This window comes from Vipera berus (genome assembly GCF_964194415.1).
Source record: "Vipera berus genome assembly, chromosome: 2".
Taxonomy (NCBI): Eukaryota; Metazoa; Chordata; class Lepidosauria; order Squamata; family Viperidae; genus Vipera; species Vipera berus.
Window position 1 is genome coordinate 113718569 of NC_138203.1, and position 16255 is coordinate 113734823.

Consider the following 16255-nt stretch of genomic DNA (forward strand, 5'->3'; position numbering starts at 1 on the left):
TGAAAATGGTTTCTGAGGTTTTGGAAGGGGTGTTGGAGCGACCAGCAGATGAAATAATGGAAGATATAGATAAAACCTTCCGTGTTAATTCGTGGATTGCAAGACAAAGGAAATTACCCAGAGATGTGGTGGTTTATTTTACAAAGAGAAAGATTAGAAATGAAGTTATCCAGGCCTCCTATAATATTGATTTTGTAATGGATGAGCAAAAAGTTTTGATTTTAAAAGAGATTCCTGCAAGAATTTTAAGAAAAAGGAAGGAATTTGCTTTTTTGACACAAGAATTGAGACGACGTGATATTAAGTTTAGATGGCAAATACCAGAGGGTATGGTGGTGACCTATGAAGGTACGAGGCATTGTCTTACCACGGTGGTTCAGGCACGTGACTTTTACAGTAATGTTTTAAAAGCAGTCCCCATATCGTCTTTGGAGTCTACACAGAAAAAAGGTGACAGAGAGCCTCAACGTTCCAGAGAGAATCCACAAGATGTTGAAGGGTTAACGCAGACAGATGTGAAAGTTACAGGAGTGGGTCAAATTTTATCACCACGGGAGAAGGCCAGAAATTGGAAGAGGTGTGCTGCTTCTGGAAGAATGAAGCAAACCTGAGGATTTAGTTGCATAATTGCAAGAGATAATAATGTAATAAGGATGCTAGAAGGATTAAGTATGTGGGGATTCATTTTTCACCCTTATAAAATAATTATATAATATTTTGTGTTGCTTTAGTTTTAAGATGATTATGAAAATTTAATTGGGAAGATTTTTAGTAGTGTTTATTGATATTCTGTAGGTTATGCTTTGTTATTTGGATGGAAAGTTTTAAGCCTGGAAGGTAGTGTATGGTATTTTAAGTTGTATAATATATTAGGAGAAGGAAAGGTTGTATTAATTTGGTTTTAGTATGTTTAAAGTTTAGTTGGATAGAAGAATAGTTTTATAAAACTGATATAAATTGTTTTATGTGTGATTGAAATTAATTTGTAATACTTTTATGGGCAATATTGGAGTAGGTAATAGAATATAAGAATGATGTGATTATATAAAAAATTTTTAAGTTTGGAAGTAATCTATGGTATTTTAATTTGTATAATATATCAGGATAATATGAATTTAAAGCTTAGTTGGGAAGAAGAACAGTGTTAGACAATTGATATAAATTGTTTTATTTGTGATTGTTTTTATTGGGTAGATTGAAAAGTATTATATTGTTTTAGAATAATTATTGATATGATATATATATATGTTTGGAGTTTATCTATATGAGTTAAAGTTCGATAGTCTATATAGTTCAGGATTGTTTGCGTAAGCTAGATTATGATTGTTTGTATTTTTATACCCTGTATTCTGCTCTGGGAAGTGGGGGGGGGAGGGGAAAAGGAGGGTGGGGTTGGGGAGGGTTGGGGAGGGTGGGAGGGAAGGGGGGCTGGGGGGGTTTCTTTTTTTGTTTTGTTTTTGTTGTTTGTTAAGCTAAAATGTATTCTAAAACTTTTTAATAAAAAAAATGCTGTCCAATCTATACCAACATGTCCTCTTCCACCTGCTCTTACTGTATCTGTTTATCAGCACTGCAGGATCTTCACCCACTCATGGCAAAGGCTAATGAGCATCTTCCCCTCCGTGTAGATATTCTCTTGTTGGGGAGAGGGACTTGCGTGTTCTTTTAACGTGGAGAGCTATGCTGCAGTTATGCCACCAGAAAGTATACCAAGCCAGACAGGTCTCAACTAAGGAACCAGATTAAGAATATCCACAAACCCATTAACCAGAATAAGACAACAGAAAAAGAACCCAATACTAGATTGATCGTTGCCTCGATTAATAAGGACTGTAGCAGTTGCTGTCTGTGGGCAAGTTTACTGGTTTGGAGAAAGACCTGATGACCTACTCTGCAAAAAAACTCAACAAGAAAATTCTATGGAAAAGATCTCAAATGTGTCAGATAGGACCCCAATGACAAGACAACAGGAATTCAGAGATGCTGTACAAAACCAGTGGCGGAAACAAATGTCTGCATTGTGCAAAGATACATCAGCCACATGAAACATCAGAGGTATGAGTCAGAGTAAATTAGATATTGTCAAATGATGATCAGGGTGGAAAATGATCTCTTGATGTCAGTGAGCTACATTGGTCAGACAATGGCTTTTTCAAGTCTTCACTGTCTTCAAGTCTTCATTGTTTATTATTCAGGACATGATACCAGGAAAATAAATGGAGTGGTGTTTATTGTAAGAAGAAACTTGCTAGAGCAATGGGAAGTTTCTCAACTGTAAGTGACCAAACTATCAGAATTCATGTTAATCCCCTCAACATCACAATTATCCAAGTCTATGTCCCAGCGACGGCTGCAACAGAGCTTGAAATAGAGGGCTTTTATGCCCTGCTCAAGAAACTGTGAAACAAGTGCCCCAAAAAGACATTGTTTACATTCTGTGAGGCTTCACAGAAAATAAGTTGGAAAATAAGCAGAGACAGGCACCACTGGTTATTTTGGACTAGGTTAAAGGAATGATGCAGGTGATCGTTTGGCAAAATTTTGCCAAGAAAAAAGTTTTAGGATCATGAATACATGGTTCACAGTGTTGCTTATGCACTTGGACCTCACCAAATAGGCTCTACTATAATCAGACTGACTGTGTCCTATACAGTCAATTGATGGACCAATTCAGTTCTTGCTGTTAAGACATGTCCAAGTGCTGATTGCAGTTCAGATCATGAATTGTTATTGGTAAATATTAAAGTCAAACTATGCATCTTCAAAAAGGAAATGCCTCCAAAGAAGTTTGATGTTACTAAACTTCCTATTACATATACAACTGAAGTGAAAAACAGGTCTGAACTACTGGACACCGCTGAGAAGATGCCTGATGAATTGTGCCAAGAAATTCAATCAACCATTTACTGGAATTGCAGAAGAACATACAAAAGAAGCCAGAGAAAAAAGTGCAAATGGCTCTTAGATGAAACTATCAAAATAGCTGAGTAAAGAAAACCAATCAAAGCAGCAGACAAACGGGAAGAAGGCTGAATGCAGCTTTCCAGAGGGCAGCAAGGAAGGACAATGAAGTTTACTGGGAAAAGAGATGGAAACAGCTTGAAGCGGACTACAAAAATGTAGGAGTGCAAACAGATCCCAGCATCATTTATTGCTCATAAATATATCATTAAAAACAAACAAGGGAAAGAACTGTCTGATCAACAAGGCATCAAGAACAGATGTTGAGAATATACAGAGGAGCTGTACACAGGTAGCAAAGGGGCTCAGCCTCAGTATGATATGAAAAAAAAGTAGAATCAGAACCGGCCATCCTTGAGGAAGAGATCATATGGGCAATGAGCCAACTGCCAATCAACAAGACTCCAGGTGCTGACACTTTCCCTGTCGAATTACTGAGACCTGTACCACCCAGCATCATTAACATACCTGTGCCAGAAAATTTGGGAAACCAACACATAGCCACAGGATTGGAAATGCTTAGTGTTCCTTCCACTGCTGAAAAAGGGAGACTCTAAAGCAGTGGTCTTCAAACTTGGCCCTTTTATGACTTGTGGACTTCAACTCCCAAAATTCCTCAGCCAGGCACCCCTGCTCTAAAGATTGCTCCAGTCATTGCATAATTGCTCTCATTCCTCACATCAGTAAGATTCATCTTAAAATTATACAACGTCTAGCACCAACCATTGAAACGAAATTACCAGATGTCCAAGCCAGCTTTTGAAAGAGGTCGTGGCACCCGTGAATCTATGCTGGATCATGGAAAAATATCATGAATATAAAAAGATAATTTACATGTGCTTCAACTATAAGAAAGCCTTCAATTGTGTTGATCATGAGAAGCTTTGAAGAGCCCTACAATACCTAGGGGTACCAACACATCTGGTCAAGTTGGTGAAATCACTGTCCATAAATCAGAAATGTGCAAACACCATATGGAGACACCAATTGTTTAAGACAGAGAAAGGAGTTTGATTTTGGTTGCATTATCTCCCCTTTCTTATTCAACCTGTATGCTGTAATGATCATGAGGAAGCTAGATCTTGAAGAATAAAAAATTGGGATAAAGATTGGTGGAAGAAACATCAGCTATCTTCAGTATGCTAGACAATATAACTCTTCACTCAGAAATCAAAGAAGGCCTGGAACATCTGATCAAGAAAATCAAAAATGAAAGTGAGAATTTTGGTCTCTTTCTGAACATCAAAAAGACCAACTCATGATCACTGCAAGAAATGGAAACAACAAAATAGAAATTGACAGTGAAGAGATAGAATGCATGGAAAAATTCACTTTCTTAGGATTGCAGATAGCTCAAAGTGGTAAATGCACACAGAAATGAAAAATCAGATTGCACTGGGTTGCATAGTAATGTTCAATATGAGCCGAATATGGAAAAGCAGCAACCAAATGTAAATTAGTTCACTCTATTGTGTTCCCTGTGTTTGTGAAAGATCGATCAGAATAGAGCTAGAAGGGACCTTCAAGGTCTTCTAGACCAGAGGTCCCCAACCTTTTGGGCACCAGGGACTGGTTCCATGGAGTTTTTTCCACAGACTGGAGGGTGCGTGGTTTTGTGTGCTGCCTGCCATCTCGCATATGGGACTTTGCTTGTTTGTGGGGACCAGCTGCAGGCATGCTGTGGCCTGGTACCAGTCCACGGACCAGGGGCTGGGGACCCCTGTTCTAGACCAAGGCTTTTCAACCTTTTCACCAATTGTACCACTTTTAAGATATGGCAATATTCAAGTACCACCTAGCAAGGTGTCAAAAACTTGATGACCAAAAAAAAGGAAAAAAGTGATAAAGTACAGGTAGTCCTCAACTTACAACAATTCACTTAGTGATTGTTCAAAATTACAATGGCACTGAAGTGACTTATGACCATTTTTCGCACTTATGACCATAGCAGCATCCCCATGGTCATGTGATTTATATTTGGATGCTTGGCAACTGATTCATATTTATGATGGTCACAGTGTCCCAGGGTCGTGTGATCCCCTTTTGCAACCTTTTGACAAACAAAGTCAATGGCAGGGCTGCTGGTGACCAAGTGCTAAGGCGGGACTTCCTTCAGACCCTCCCTCCCTCCTCTCTTTCCTTCCTGTTTCCCTCCCTCCCTCCTACCCTGCCTCCCTCTTTCTCATTCCCATCTCCTTCCTTCTGAAGGAAAAATTAGAACCCCCCCCCCATATTTTCCCTCTTCCTTATATATATATATCAAACAAGGAAAAGCCTCCAGAGACAGAAAAGACAAGCCGCTGAGGGAACTAGATTAAAAAGGCACATTCCCCTTTAAGAATTAGCTACTGGCTAGAAAGGAAAGTTAAGAAGCTGGCAGCTGGCACTTAAGAAAAAAAAAAGAAAAAAACCCACAAATGTAGCAAGTACTGGCTGCTGGCTAAAGCAGCCTCCCCAAATGGCTCCATTCATAACTTAAACAAATGCTACAGGGAAAATCCATTCAGGACAAAAATACTTCAAAATCCCTTGCAGCAAAACTTACAGCTAACAATAGCAGAGCAATAGATTTAGAACCCAAAATCCAACACGGGACATCAGCAATAGAAATTGCCAAACACACCTTAAGAACTCAAAGCCCACATTGCACAAATCCCAGAATTCGAAGTCACAAAACTGTGTCTCAATTTGGCCATGTCATGCAGGGAAATTCACTGAAGAAATTATGTTTGGAAGAGTTAGTGGTAAAAGGAAATTAGGCCGTCAAAGAACTCTGTGGCTGGACACCATCAAAGCTGACACCAACCACAGCACAGAAAACTCAAAGCAGTGCAAGATTAGAAGATGTGGAGAGACCTGTTCCATAGAATCACCAAGAATCAGGCACTACTAAATGGATAACAACATCATCATCATCATCATCTTAGTAATATGAGCACATTTCTGTTTACATGGAGAGGACAGTTAAAGATGAACAACCCCATAATTATAGCATATTTGGAAAATAGCAACTCTGCATTGAAAACTACAAACTCTTCATCTATATATTAATTAGCTTCCATTTTTGTGATGATGGACAGGAGTAGATATGGTATGCCATTTTCAAGGAGCATGGTCTCAATGTCCAGAATCCCAATTCTATTTTCCAATACCTGCATTCAATCCCAACACCCAATCAATGCTACCTCTGGGTCCCAGGTATTGGCTTCTACATACCAAATCAGCTTGTTGTAAACCTGAATAACATATATTACTAAGACCTGATTGGGCACAGAGGAGGGGAGCATAGTTATGATGAAACATTAGATGGGATTACAGCTACTATACTAGCTTCCCTGCCCAAATTACTAGAAACTGTTGGCACTAGTATAGTGCTGGAGAACATTCTCAGGGAAAGGGTTTGAGCAAACTAGGAGATTTAGGCCACCATGCCAATGACGCCAGTGTTTCAGTGGCCAGAATAGTGATCACACAAATAGTGATCACAAAATAGTGATCACATACTCTAAGCATTGTTAGACACAATTCCTCAAATTCACAGAGTTAAATTCTGGGTTTACAGGTCTTTTGAGATAACTAGGGCACACTCTATAGCATGGTGATATGGGAAGAGTTTAAACCTGTTGATCTTGAAAAAGTGGGGTCCTCAATGCTGTAAGCCACAGAATGGCCTCTCAAGAGATGACATGAAATTGGATCACAGTGGTCTTAAAGAGGCTGTGGCCCTCCTCAAGAATTTTTATGGGATCCAACAATTTTGAGAGAAATCTGCTAAGAAGGTGGTCAGTTTATAGTTACAGATTAAGTGAATTGTCTAGACCTCTTTCATTTGGCTCTCAGACCAGGATATAATACTTAGACAGCACTGATCACTCTTACAGATGATCTCTGAAGGGATTGTGATAAAGGTAGTATTCCACCTTAGCTCTTTTTGATTACCCAGTAGCTTTTGGTATTATTAATCACTACTGATAGCAACATTTGGTCAGTCTAGGTGGAGAAGGTATAACTGGGTATCCTGGACTGGTTTCAAGGTTTAGGAGATAGAAGTATGGAACTGCACTAGTTGTCCTTCCTTCAGGACCATTTCAGGTTATTTCATGGTGGAAGCTAGCCCAAAGCTCCTGTTTTGAAGGACCCTTAGAGCTCTTATTTAATATCTGCATGAAACCAGTGGGTAAAACACCTGTTGGTACAATCAAGTTGTCAAGGTTCCGACTGATGATTCCAACAAAGTAAGCACATCTGAGACATTCCAATCTCTAATGCAAAACTTTATTGAGTACAGCATATCGGCACTGATGAATAGAAAACCAGCACTGGCAATTTGGCACCTGAACAGCAAACTAAAAGTATGGAAACTTGCTTTGACAACATGTGGAGTGGCAGCTTTGCTTCTTTAACTTGTGTGTTACTTTCAGAGTTAGAATTAGTTTATGCTGGGGGGTGAGGAAGAATGTCTCTCAAGGCTGTTTTGAAATACGAGAAGATAAGAATTTGGCGGGTTGTTAAACAGGAGGGAAAGCTTACAATTCAAACTAATTGGAGAATGTGATTTATGATGGTTAATTAGAGGGAGGAACTGTGCTTTGATACTGTGTGCTTAGGGGAGGGGAAACCAGATTTCGGCTTGACCATGTACGTGCTGAAGCTATGCTCTTTTGATTAAAGACTCCTTAAGGTAAACAATGCCTCGAGGTTCTTTGAAAAATTGCATCTGTCGGAACCATGACATTAAGCCAAAATCTAAAAACTTTTAAAACTATTTAGGAGTCCTGAACCCCAGTTGCTTTCCCGAGACTAAGGGAAGCTGGCAAAAATTCAGGAGAAGATTTCATCATGGACAGAGACAAATGGCTTGAAGCCAGCACCTCCGCAGCAGTTGCTACCCCAGGGAGGGAGAGACAGTGAGCAAGCCAGGGGAGAAGGAGCTTTTTCAAGCCTCCCAGCTGGGGAGAGCCACCAGGACGTCTGCCACTGAAGATTCAGGTGAGTCAATGGAAAGATTTGAAAAGCTAAAGATGAGGAGGCAGGACCATCAGCACTGCCCTGGGTACCACAGCAGGACAAATGGCAGCTTGGAGACCTTCCTGACTGCAACAGAAGCACAAGCTGGGAGTGCATCTTGGGGGTTTGGCAAGGCAGGAGATGGCGAAGCCAGTTGCTTTCTACCCAGCTTGTGCTTCTCTTGGCCCCTCTTCAGATAGGTCTCAATTCTCCTGCATCCCTTGTACTCCAACAGGTCCAACTCCAGATTCATCACCAGTTGGCTCCAGGCACTGAGTCAGTCCGGTATTCCTCTAGGTAAGCATATGTGGTACAACTCACAGTTCAAACCATCTCTGAAGTAGTGGGTCAGGAGTTGCTCTGGCCAATGTCTCAATCTCCCTGCAAGTCTCCTGAATTCTCTGATGTACTCTACCATGGGCCTGCTTCCTTGCCTTATGTTGCGCACCTCAGCTTCTGCACGTTCGGTCTGCATGATATCATCAAATCGGGCTCTGAGCTCTTCTAAAATGCATCAGGACACCCAGCTTGTGGGGTCCTTTGTCATGGAGATCTGCCACCCATCCTGATGCTTCCCCTTCAAGGTTGGCCACAATGGCATCCAAGCGGAGGCCTTGGGGTGCCCCAGTACCCCAGTAGCCATCCCATCCCGTGGATGGAACAGCCACAGCTAGGCACCATACATCTGCCACAGTGGCGGCTGTTGGCCAGCTGCCCCAGACAGTGGGGTGGCAGCTGGTTGAGGACTGGGAGCTCTAGGTTCAAGAGTGGGGCCAAGCTGTGGAAAAACAACTGGTGGGGGCCAACCATTCCCCGTCGCAGCTGTCACTGTTCCTAGTTGGGGCCAGAGCAACAAGGTCAGCACTGGTGCCCAGAGCTGACTGGATCCCAACTGGAGGGGTAGGTCTTTACCTCCAGATCAGTTCTCCTCCGTGCACTTCCAGGCTGCTAAATCTCGGCTCTCATACAAATTCAGCTCCAGGGTGGACCAAGAGGAATTCAGCTTTGGCAGCTTTCTGCGGCCCCTCTTGCCATTGCTCCAAGCTCAGCTGGCTGAAAGCTGCCATTGCCCCAATCCATCCCAGCATCTCCAATGACTCCGTTCTCTCCTTCCCTGTGATTGTGGAAGGGTGGCAGCCCTCTGCTTGGATCCAGGACAACTCCTTTGGCTCAAAGAAGAAGAGACTGGCCATAAAGATGGCCGATCATTAAGCCGCTCCCTGCCAAAAGCCAAAAGCACTACCTAGCACTAAGAAGCAATCTGGAGGACCTGGGTGAGACTTTACCTTTCTTATTCCCTTAACCATTTTCCTGTGGGACTTTCCTGAAAATTGCCTTCCCCATTTTTTGAAAAAATTGCAAATATTTACTTTGGGAACAAATTTTAAAGCCTTAAAGCCTTAAAAGAAAATCAAGTAATTCAGCAAAGAAATTAAGCAATTTTATCTGTATTTACTAAAAAGCTCCTATTTTTTTGGTGGGGAACTACTACCCTATTTTCTCTCTAAGCTGTGAATTAAGGGGAGGGGAAATGGACTAATGCTACAAAAGTTTTATATTAATTTGGGGGAAAAAGAAAATTTTTACATTGCATTCTATATGCTATTGATAACATTTTGTGGCGAAACTTGGTACAGCAAGTAAATCTTTTTCTTGTTGTGAGAACTGACTGAATAACAAAGCTGTCCTTGACATTACTTTTAAAGATAAGTGTGGGAACACCTGGCAATGAAAACAACTCTTTTGGAGGTGGATAATCTTTGACTCTTATTAAAATAGCCACCATGGAAGATTTAGCTGCAAACAGCAATGAAATGGATGAATATATCCCACCAGTTGATTATAAACTGATATTGGACACAATTTTGGCAATGACAGAGCAAATTAAAGCCAAATTGCAAGAAAAATCTGACAACTTAAAGCCACCAAATCAAATTCTGACCTTAAATGAGGAAATGTCAATCCAAAAGCAAACAGAAGAAGTGGAAACTAACACTAAAATAGGAGATTTCAAAGAACAACAAATGCAACCTTCAGAGAACCTTAAAGTCCAAATTTCAATGTCAACTACAAAACTTACAACTCAAAAAGCAATAGCACCTGAAGAAAGCAATATTAAGAGTGAAGAGACTAAAGGCCTTCAAATATACTATATTGAGAATTCAACTAATCAAATGACAGACATAACACCAGCTACTACTTTCTACCTAATCCAGATGGAATTGGAAGAAGACAAAAACTTGACTGTTCTAATTACAACTATATTACATCGACTGTTCTAATTACAACTATATTACATCGATCATCAAAAACTGAATTATTAAAGCAAAACTTCAATGGTTACAAAGGGGACATTTTTTTTGCAAAACTGGCATTTGCATACTCTCCCTGAATTCAAATAAGGGGTATAGGAAGAAAGGGAGATACATTTGAGAATTTAAGGATGCTAAAAGGGAAGCCTGATTGGCACAAAAGGAAGTCAAGAGTTAGATTTAAAAATCTGAACTTTTTGGGAGGGGGGATTCCTAAAGATAGAGTATAAAAATACCTTTTAATGGATTAAGGGGAATCTCTTAAAAATATAACTGTAAGGGAAAACAAAATTAAGCTTTTAGAATATAATTTTGAACTATTTTATAGAATTTGGAATGATATATAAAAAGATAGTATTTTAATAATTGATGTATGGTTAAGATGACATAGAATATATTAGTTGTAATGATATAGATATAAACTCATCTTATATTTAATTTTTAAAAGAAAGTTATTAGAATCGATATATATCATAGAATTTGGAAAGATATAAGATATTTTGATATAAGTGGTGAATTGTTAAGATAATAAATAGATGATATTGGTAAAAATAAGAATGTTTTGAAATGAATAATGTAAGTTTTGTAGTCAGGATAATTACTTTTTATTGAAAGAGGGAAATGTGGGTCACCCAAAAGTAAGCTTTCTTTCATTTAGCATAGGCTACTTTAGATTACTTCATTGCATTTAGGTAAAACCTAAAAACAGGATATTGATATGTATTATGAAAATATATTGAAATTTCTTTTAATTGACAGTCACAATTAGAAACGTATTAATTTGATTAATTTGATTATGTTATAACTAAGGGAAGCGGAGAGGGAATTTTTGTTGATGTAAGCTGAGCTATGTACAAATAACCTGTTATTTGATATTGTTCACTTTTGATTACCCAACCACCGTATTGCTTCACAAATATTTAAATGTAAATAGTATAAAATTAATAAAACTTATAAAAAAAGGAATAGAAACTTCCTTCACCCCGATAGTGCAAGTCACATTCCCCAATTAAGCATCAGATAATTGTTATGAGAAAAATCCTTTGTCTCTTAATAACAATCTCGAATGACCTTGCTTCTCAGATTTCACAGCTGCAAATGCACATTCCATTCATCCCCTGTTCCCCCTGCATCTGTTGGGAAGCTAAGAAATAACAATGGCTGAAGCAGAATTAGATTTCTTTGACACAAGTATCTTCAATAAGTCAACTATACCCAGTTATACATTCTCCACCAAGACTGACCATGTGTTGCTATCAAAGTCCTATTTTGTTGTGGGAGTTTGGACAGAAAAAAAACAGTATTCAGTTTAAACAGAGCAAACTGAGTATCTTTGGGATTTTGGGTCCCATGACTCTGAGGATTCTCTAGTTTTGGTCCTAAATGAGGATACATTCTTCCAAACAGATCTAATGTCAACACTGCTAACATCGGATGTTGTTGCTTTGACAACATATGGAGATGCAGCCTTTTTCTTTCCTCTGCTTTATTCTTAGAATTACATGATACTGGGGGAGGAGGAGGAATGTGATGGGATTTAGTTAGACCTAGTATAAGCTTTGAGTCTCTTCTTGGACTCAGTTTCTGCTGGAAGAACAAATGGCAGCTGTGGTCAAGGAGGACAATACTTTGGACAACTCCACCTTGAACAACAATTGTGCCTGTTCCTGGACTGAGAAGCTCTACTCATCTTTGGTGAAAGAGTATCACCTAGTGGGCTCTAGATGCCTGTAACATAGATGTTAACAGTGCCTGCCCTGTGAAATAACTTTCCCCACAAAGTTTGGATGTTTTATTTTTTAACTCAAGTATTAGGCCAGAATGAAAGATCTTAAACATGATAAGTGTTCTTTGGCCTTGGTTTAATTAGGTTAGTTTTGCTATTTTTTATTATTTTATTCTTTTTTCAATTCCAGATTATTATTGAGTTTCTAATTCTTGGTTTTTATGTTCCTACCCAGAGTCATTTTTTGCTAGTTGTCCATGTAAACCAAATAAATAAATTTACCGTAACAGGCAAATAAAACTCACTTGGCCCCTTCCAGAAGTTCTGTCACATTCCTTTTCTTCCCACTTCCACTTCCATCATCAAAAGTTGTTGCATTTCCAACCATGATAACACCTTTCTTGCTGCTGATTGCAGGTAAACATCTATGAGCCACTGTTTAAACGTCAGAGAGATTTAAATATTTAACCACAGTGATTTCCTCTGCCTCATTAGAGCAACATATTCTCATGTTTCACAAACACTGCAGGGCCTTCACAAGTTTCCCATTTGCACCAACACACTTTAATCTACTGCAGACATGTCAAACACAAGGCCTGGGGGCCGGATCCGGCCCGCGAAGTGGTTTCATGTGGCCCGCGAAGCCATCCTGGAAACAGTGAGGGAACAGCCCCCACTGCCTTGGCCCTGGCCCAGAGACCCTCCTTCTGCCAGAGACCCTCAGATCTGACCCACTCCTGATGTGAACGATGTAGAGCTGGTCACGCCCACCCAGTAGGCCATACGCACTCTAGCCACGCCTACCCAATAGGCCACGCCCACCCTGGCCATACCCACCCGGCCCCTTGAGGGCAACCACAATGCTGATGCGGCCCTCAATGAAATTGAGTTTGACACCCCTGATCTACTGGTTCTTCCCAGTAGCCTCCCAGTACCTCATCTCTCCTCCCCCAGTATATGTTTTTCCTCTGACAATCTTATTCATATTTTATATTCTCTGGAAAGAGTCTCCTTTCTGTTCCCCATCCAGAATTGTGATCTCCAGGTTCTAAGCTTTCAAGAACTCTAGAATTAGCTCCCTCTTTACCCTTCAGAGTCTGAAGGTTTTAAGAGGTATTTAAAAATACTTTTATTTAACTTGCAGTTAAGGGTAGGGTTTGCCCCATCCTGCTCTCATTAAAATTGGCATTTCCATGTTAGCTCCTGTTTTACTTAGATGTATTTTCAGTTAGTTGTATTGTTAATCAAATGTTTATTATAGTACAATTATTAATACATATGATTGCAAGGTTTGGTTCCTATTAGCGTAAATATTTATTTAACATAATCTAAATTCAACTCCCAATTGTGACTACCAGTGCAGGCTGTATTCAATCATAACCTAACTTCAATGGTAAATTTATATGCGTTATAAACATCTGGCTGAAAGAAGCTCATCCACTACTGAATGTTCAAAACCAACTTGGCTCAAAAGCAAAACAAAAAATTAAAAAAGAGGGATCCCTTGGCACACAAAAATACTCATTTTAAGTTACAAGAATCATAGTCATCTATTCAATATAAGTTGTGAGAATGGCTAAAAGCAACATCCTTGATCTTTCTACCTAACATAGTAAGGTAAAGGTTCCCCCGCACATGCGTGCTAGTCGTTTCCAACTCTAGGGGCCGGTGCTCATCTACGTTTCAAAGCTGAAGAGCCAGCATTTATCCGAGGACATCTCCGTGGTCATGTGGCCGGCATGACTAGACGCCAAAAACGCACGGAACGCTGTTACCTTCCCACCGTAGTGGTCCCTATTTTTCTACTTGCATTTTTACATGCTTTCGAACTAATATATTGGTCTTTAAAACAATAAGCAGAGACCAAGCTCTGCTGTGCACAACCCAACCACGTTGCCGATTTTGGGAAATAAAAAAAAATCTTAAGAATCTGGAAACTATCACAAGTTTTACTTTCTGCTCCCACCTTGAATCACGCAAGCTACATAGTAATAGTGTCATAAAGTTTAAGTGAATAAGAATTACTCACCAAATCCAAGCAGCTACAGAGTTTAGGTAATTAATTCTTTGGATGTTTTTAAATCTTAAAGATAGGGAAAACTATCCTGTGAGTAACAAGCAATATCAGCATCAAATCTAGAGTATGTACTGTATATGGAATGACTATGGAAGTTGGCAGTCACAGCCCTTGCTTGCTTGTGCTAAAGTGGTTCAGCTGTTCTTGAAACTAGAATTAAATCCCCAGAGTTTCTTCTACTAGCCTTCTTTTCTAGAAGGACTTACAGGGCTTGCTTGGTGTAAGCATGGCTGGGCATTCACCATCTTTCAACACTTCAGGTGCACTCTGGAACAGAGATTGAGAGAGACAGGGTGCATCAAAATTAATTTCTGACCAGAAAAGCAGATTTTTTACCTGTACTTTCAGAAAGAACAGAGCAACAATCCAACAATCCAGCCCACTTACCTTCTTCAGATTCGTAAACTCTGGGACACAAAACTGTTGATAATATTTTAGTTCCTGGGTTGCTGTGTGATCGATACTGGAGGCCTTTAGAAAAGTGAGATACCTATCTGGACACTTGCTCACACAGATCTGAAAAAATTCCAAAGAATTATTAAATTTGATTATTGATTGAATTTAAGAACTGCAGTGTAACATAATACAACTTCACTGGTTTGCAATCCAAGGCTTATGTGAAGAATCTTCCCCAAAAAAGCATTCATGGGTGTCAATCTGCTTATGGATGCCATCCTTGGTGCCTGCAAGATCCCATCATTATTCATTTTAAAATTATTCTAAGTAAAATTTAAAGAATGTCATCTTAAAATAAGGTGCTATAAGGACCTGCCTCAACTAGATCTCCCAAGAAAGCAGAACTTTTGAAACCGGCATCTTTTCAAAAGGAACTTTTATTGACTTAGTGATGGCAAGAGAGCAAAGCAAGGTCTGAAGATTTCGCACATGAAAGAGTACATCAAAAAACAATTCAAAACTCCTCCCCCCAATGTCCAACCGTCCAGTTGAAATCCAGCCAATCCACAGGTGCCAGAGTGTTATGAGAGCCTGGAGATTTAGCGCCCTTCTCAAGGTCTCTCTTGGTTTCATTTCCCAACGGTCCCAGGCTCCACTGTCAGGTGATAAGGCAGATGTTTTCAGGTTGCATTCCTCTTGCCCAGAGGGAGGGCACCTTGTACAGAGCAGAGCAAAGTAAATAATGTACCCCATGCAAGCACCCGCCCCCAACAGTATGGCAAGCCCCAAAAATACATAGGAAAAGCAAGAAAGGAAGAAATGAGGGGTGTGAAGGCAAATACATTTGAACGGGTCTCACAGATGGTATCCTGAAAAATGTCCATGAAATTCTTTTCTTGGATTCTACATTCTTAGCACCTCATGCTTTGTCTGAAATTATGTTAACCAGCCTCTTCCATGCCCCACCTCCCAAAATAAACAGGGAAATGATGGAATTAATGATCTCATCTTGGCAGCTTTTATATTTGGGCATTTTATTTTATTTTATTCAGGTTAGAGTTACTGTACACATCCTGTATTTTATTTTATTTTTAATATATTTTATTGATTTTTTACAATAACAATCTTTAGTGCTTAGTAAACAGCATGTTGTCTGGTTTGTAAATTTTTTAAAAAACACTAATCAATCAATCAATTAATGATATATTTCATTGATCTTCTCTTCTTCCAGTACTATTCTCCTTTTATCAACATTAAGCAAATATAGTTCTTAATACTTTCAATACATAGAAAGTTGGATATAAACATTTTTCTTATGTTTGTACAAATAACAGTAACAACAGCATATGATATCTTTTTCTGGTCTGCTTATGTTTCAATTGTATTTATAAAAGTCATCTTATTAAGTCACTATACATCCTGTTTTCAAGGTTCTCATTTAAGCTTAATTTCCCCTCTGAATTCAAACTATTTTTATCAGTTTAGAGTAATTAACATTTTTCCAATGTTAATTACTCTAAATATCCAAACTCTTCATTCACATACACCATCCCAATATTTTTATATTTCATATATTATAAAGAATACTATACTACTTATATATCTTATCCCTCTTATTGTAAGGCCCCATTTTATACATAATTTATCTAGCCCTTTAACCATATTCAAACAAGTGGTTAATCATATAGTACTCCATCATGTAAGTCAAACCAAATCTCTTGAATCTAATTCTATCCTTCTTCTTTTGAGAAGTAGCTTTCCAAATCAGTGTGTTCA

At 39.2% G+C, this 16255-nt stretch overlaps 1 protein-coding gene across 4 annotated transcripts in view; it reads right to left on the minus strand.

Moving 5' to 3' along the window:
* Positions 1-16255, minus strand: part of SLC44A2 (solute carrier family 44 member 2 (CTL2 blood group)) — a 172892-nt gene that overhangs the window by 84989 nt on the left and 71648 nt on the right. For all 4 annotated transcript variants that reach the window (XR_014024878.1, XR_014024879.1, XM_081315770.1 and 1 more), the window contains 3 exons: positions 14471-14599; positions 14290-14350; positions 12312-12441 (listed from right to left, as the gene is read on the minus strand). Coding sequence is in view for 2 of the 4 variants with exons in the window: in XM_081315770.1 (XP_081171896.1) it covers positions 12312-12441; positions 14290-14350; positions 14471-14599 (320 nt within the window). In the remaining 2 variants the exon portion in view is untranslated. The remainder of the gene's footprint in view (positions 1-12311; positions 12442-14289; positions 14351-14470; positions 14600-16255) is intronic.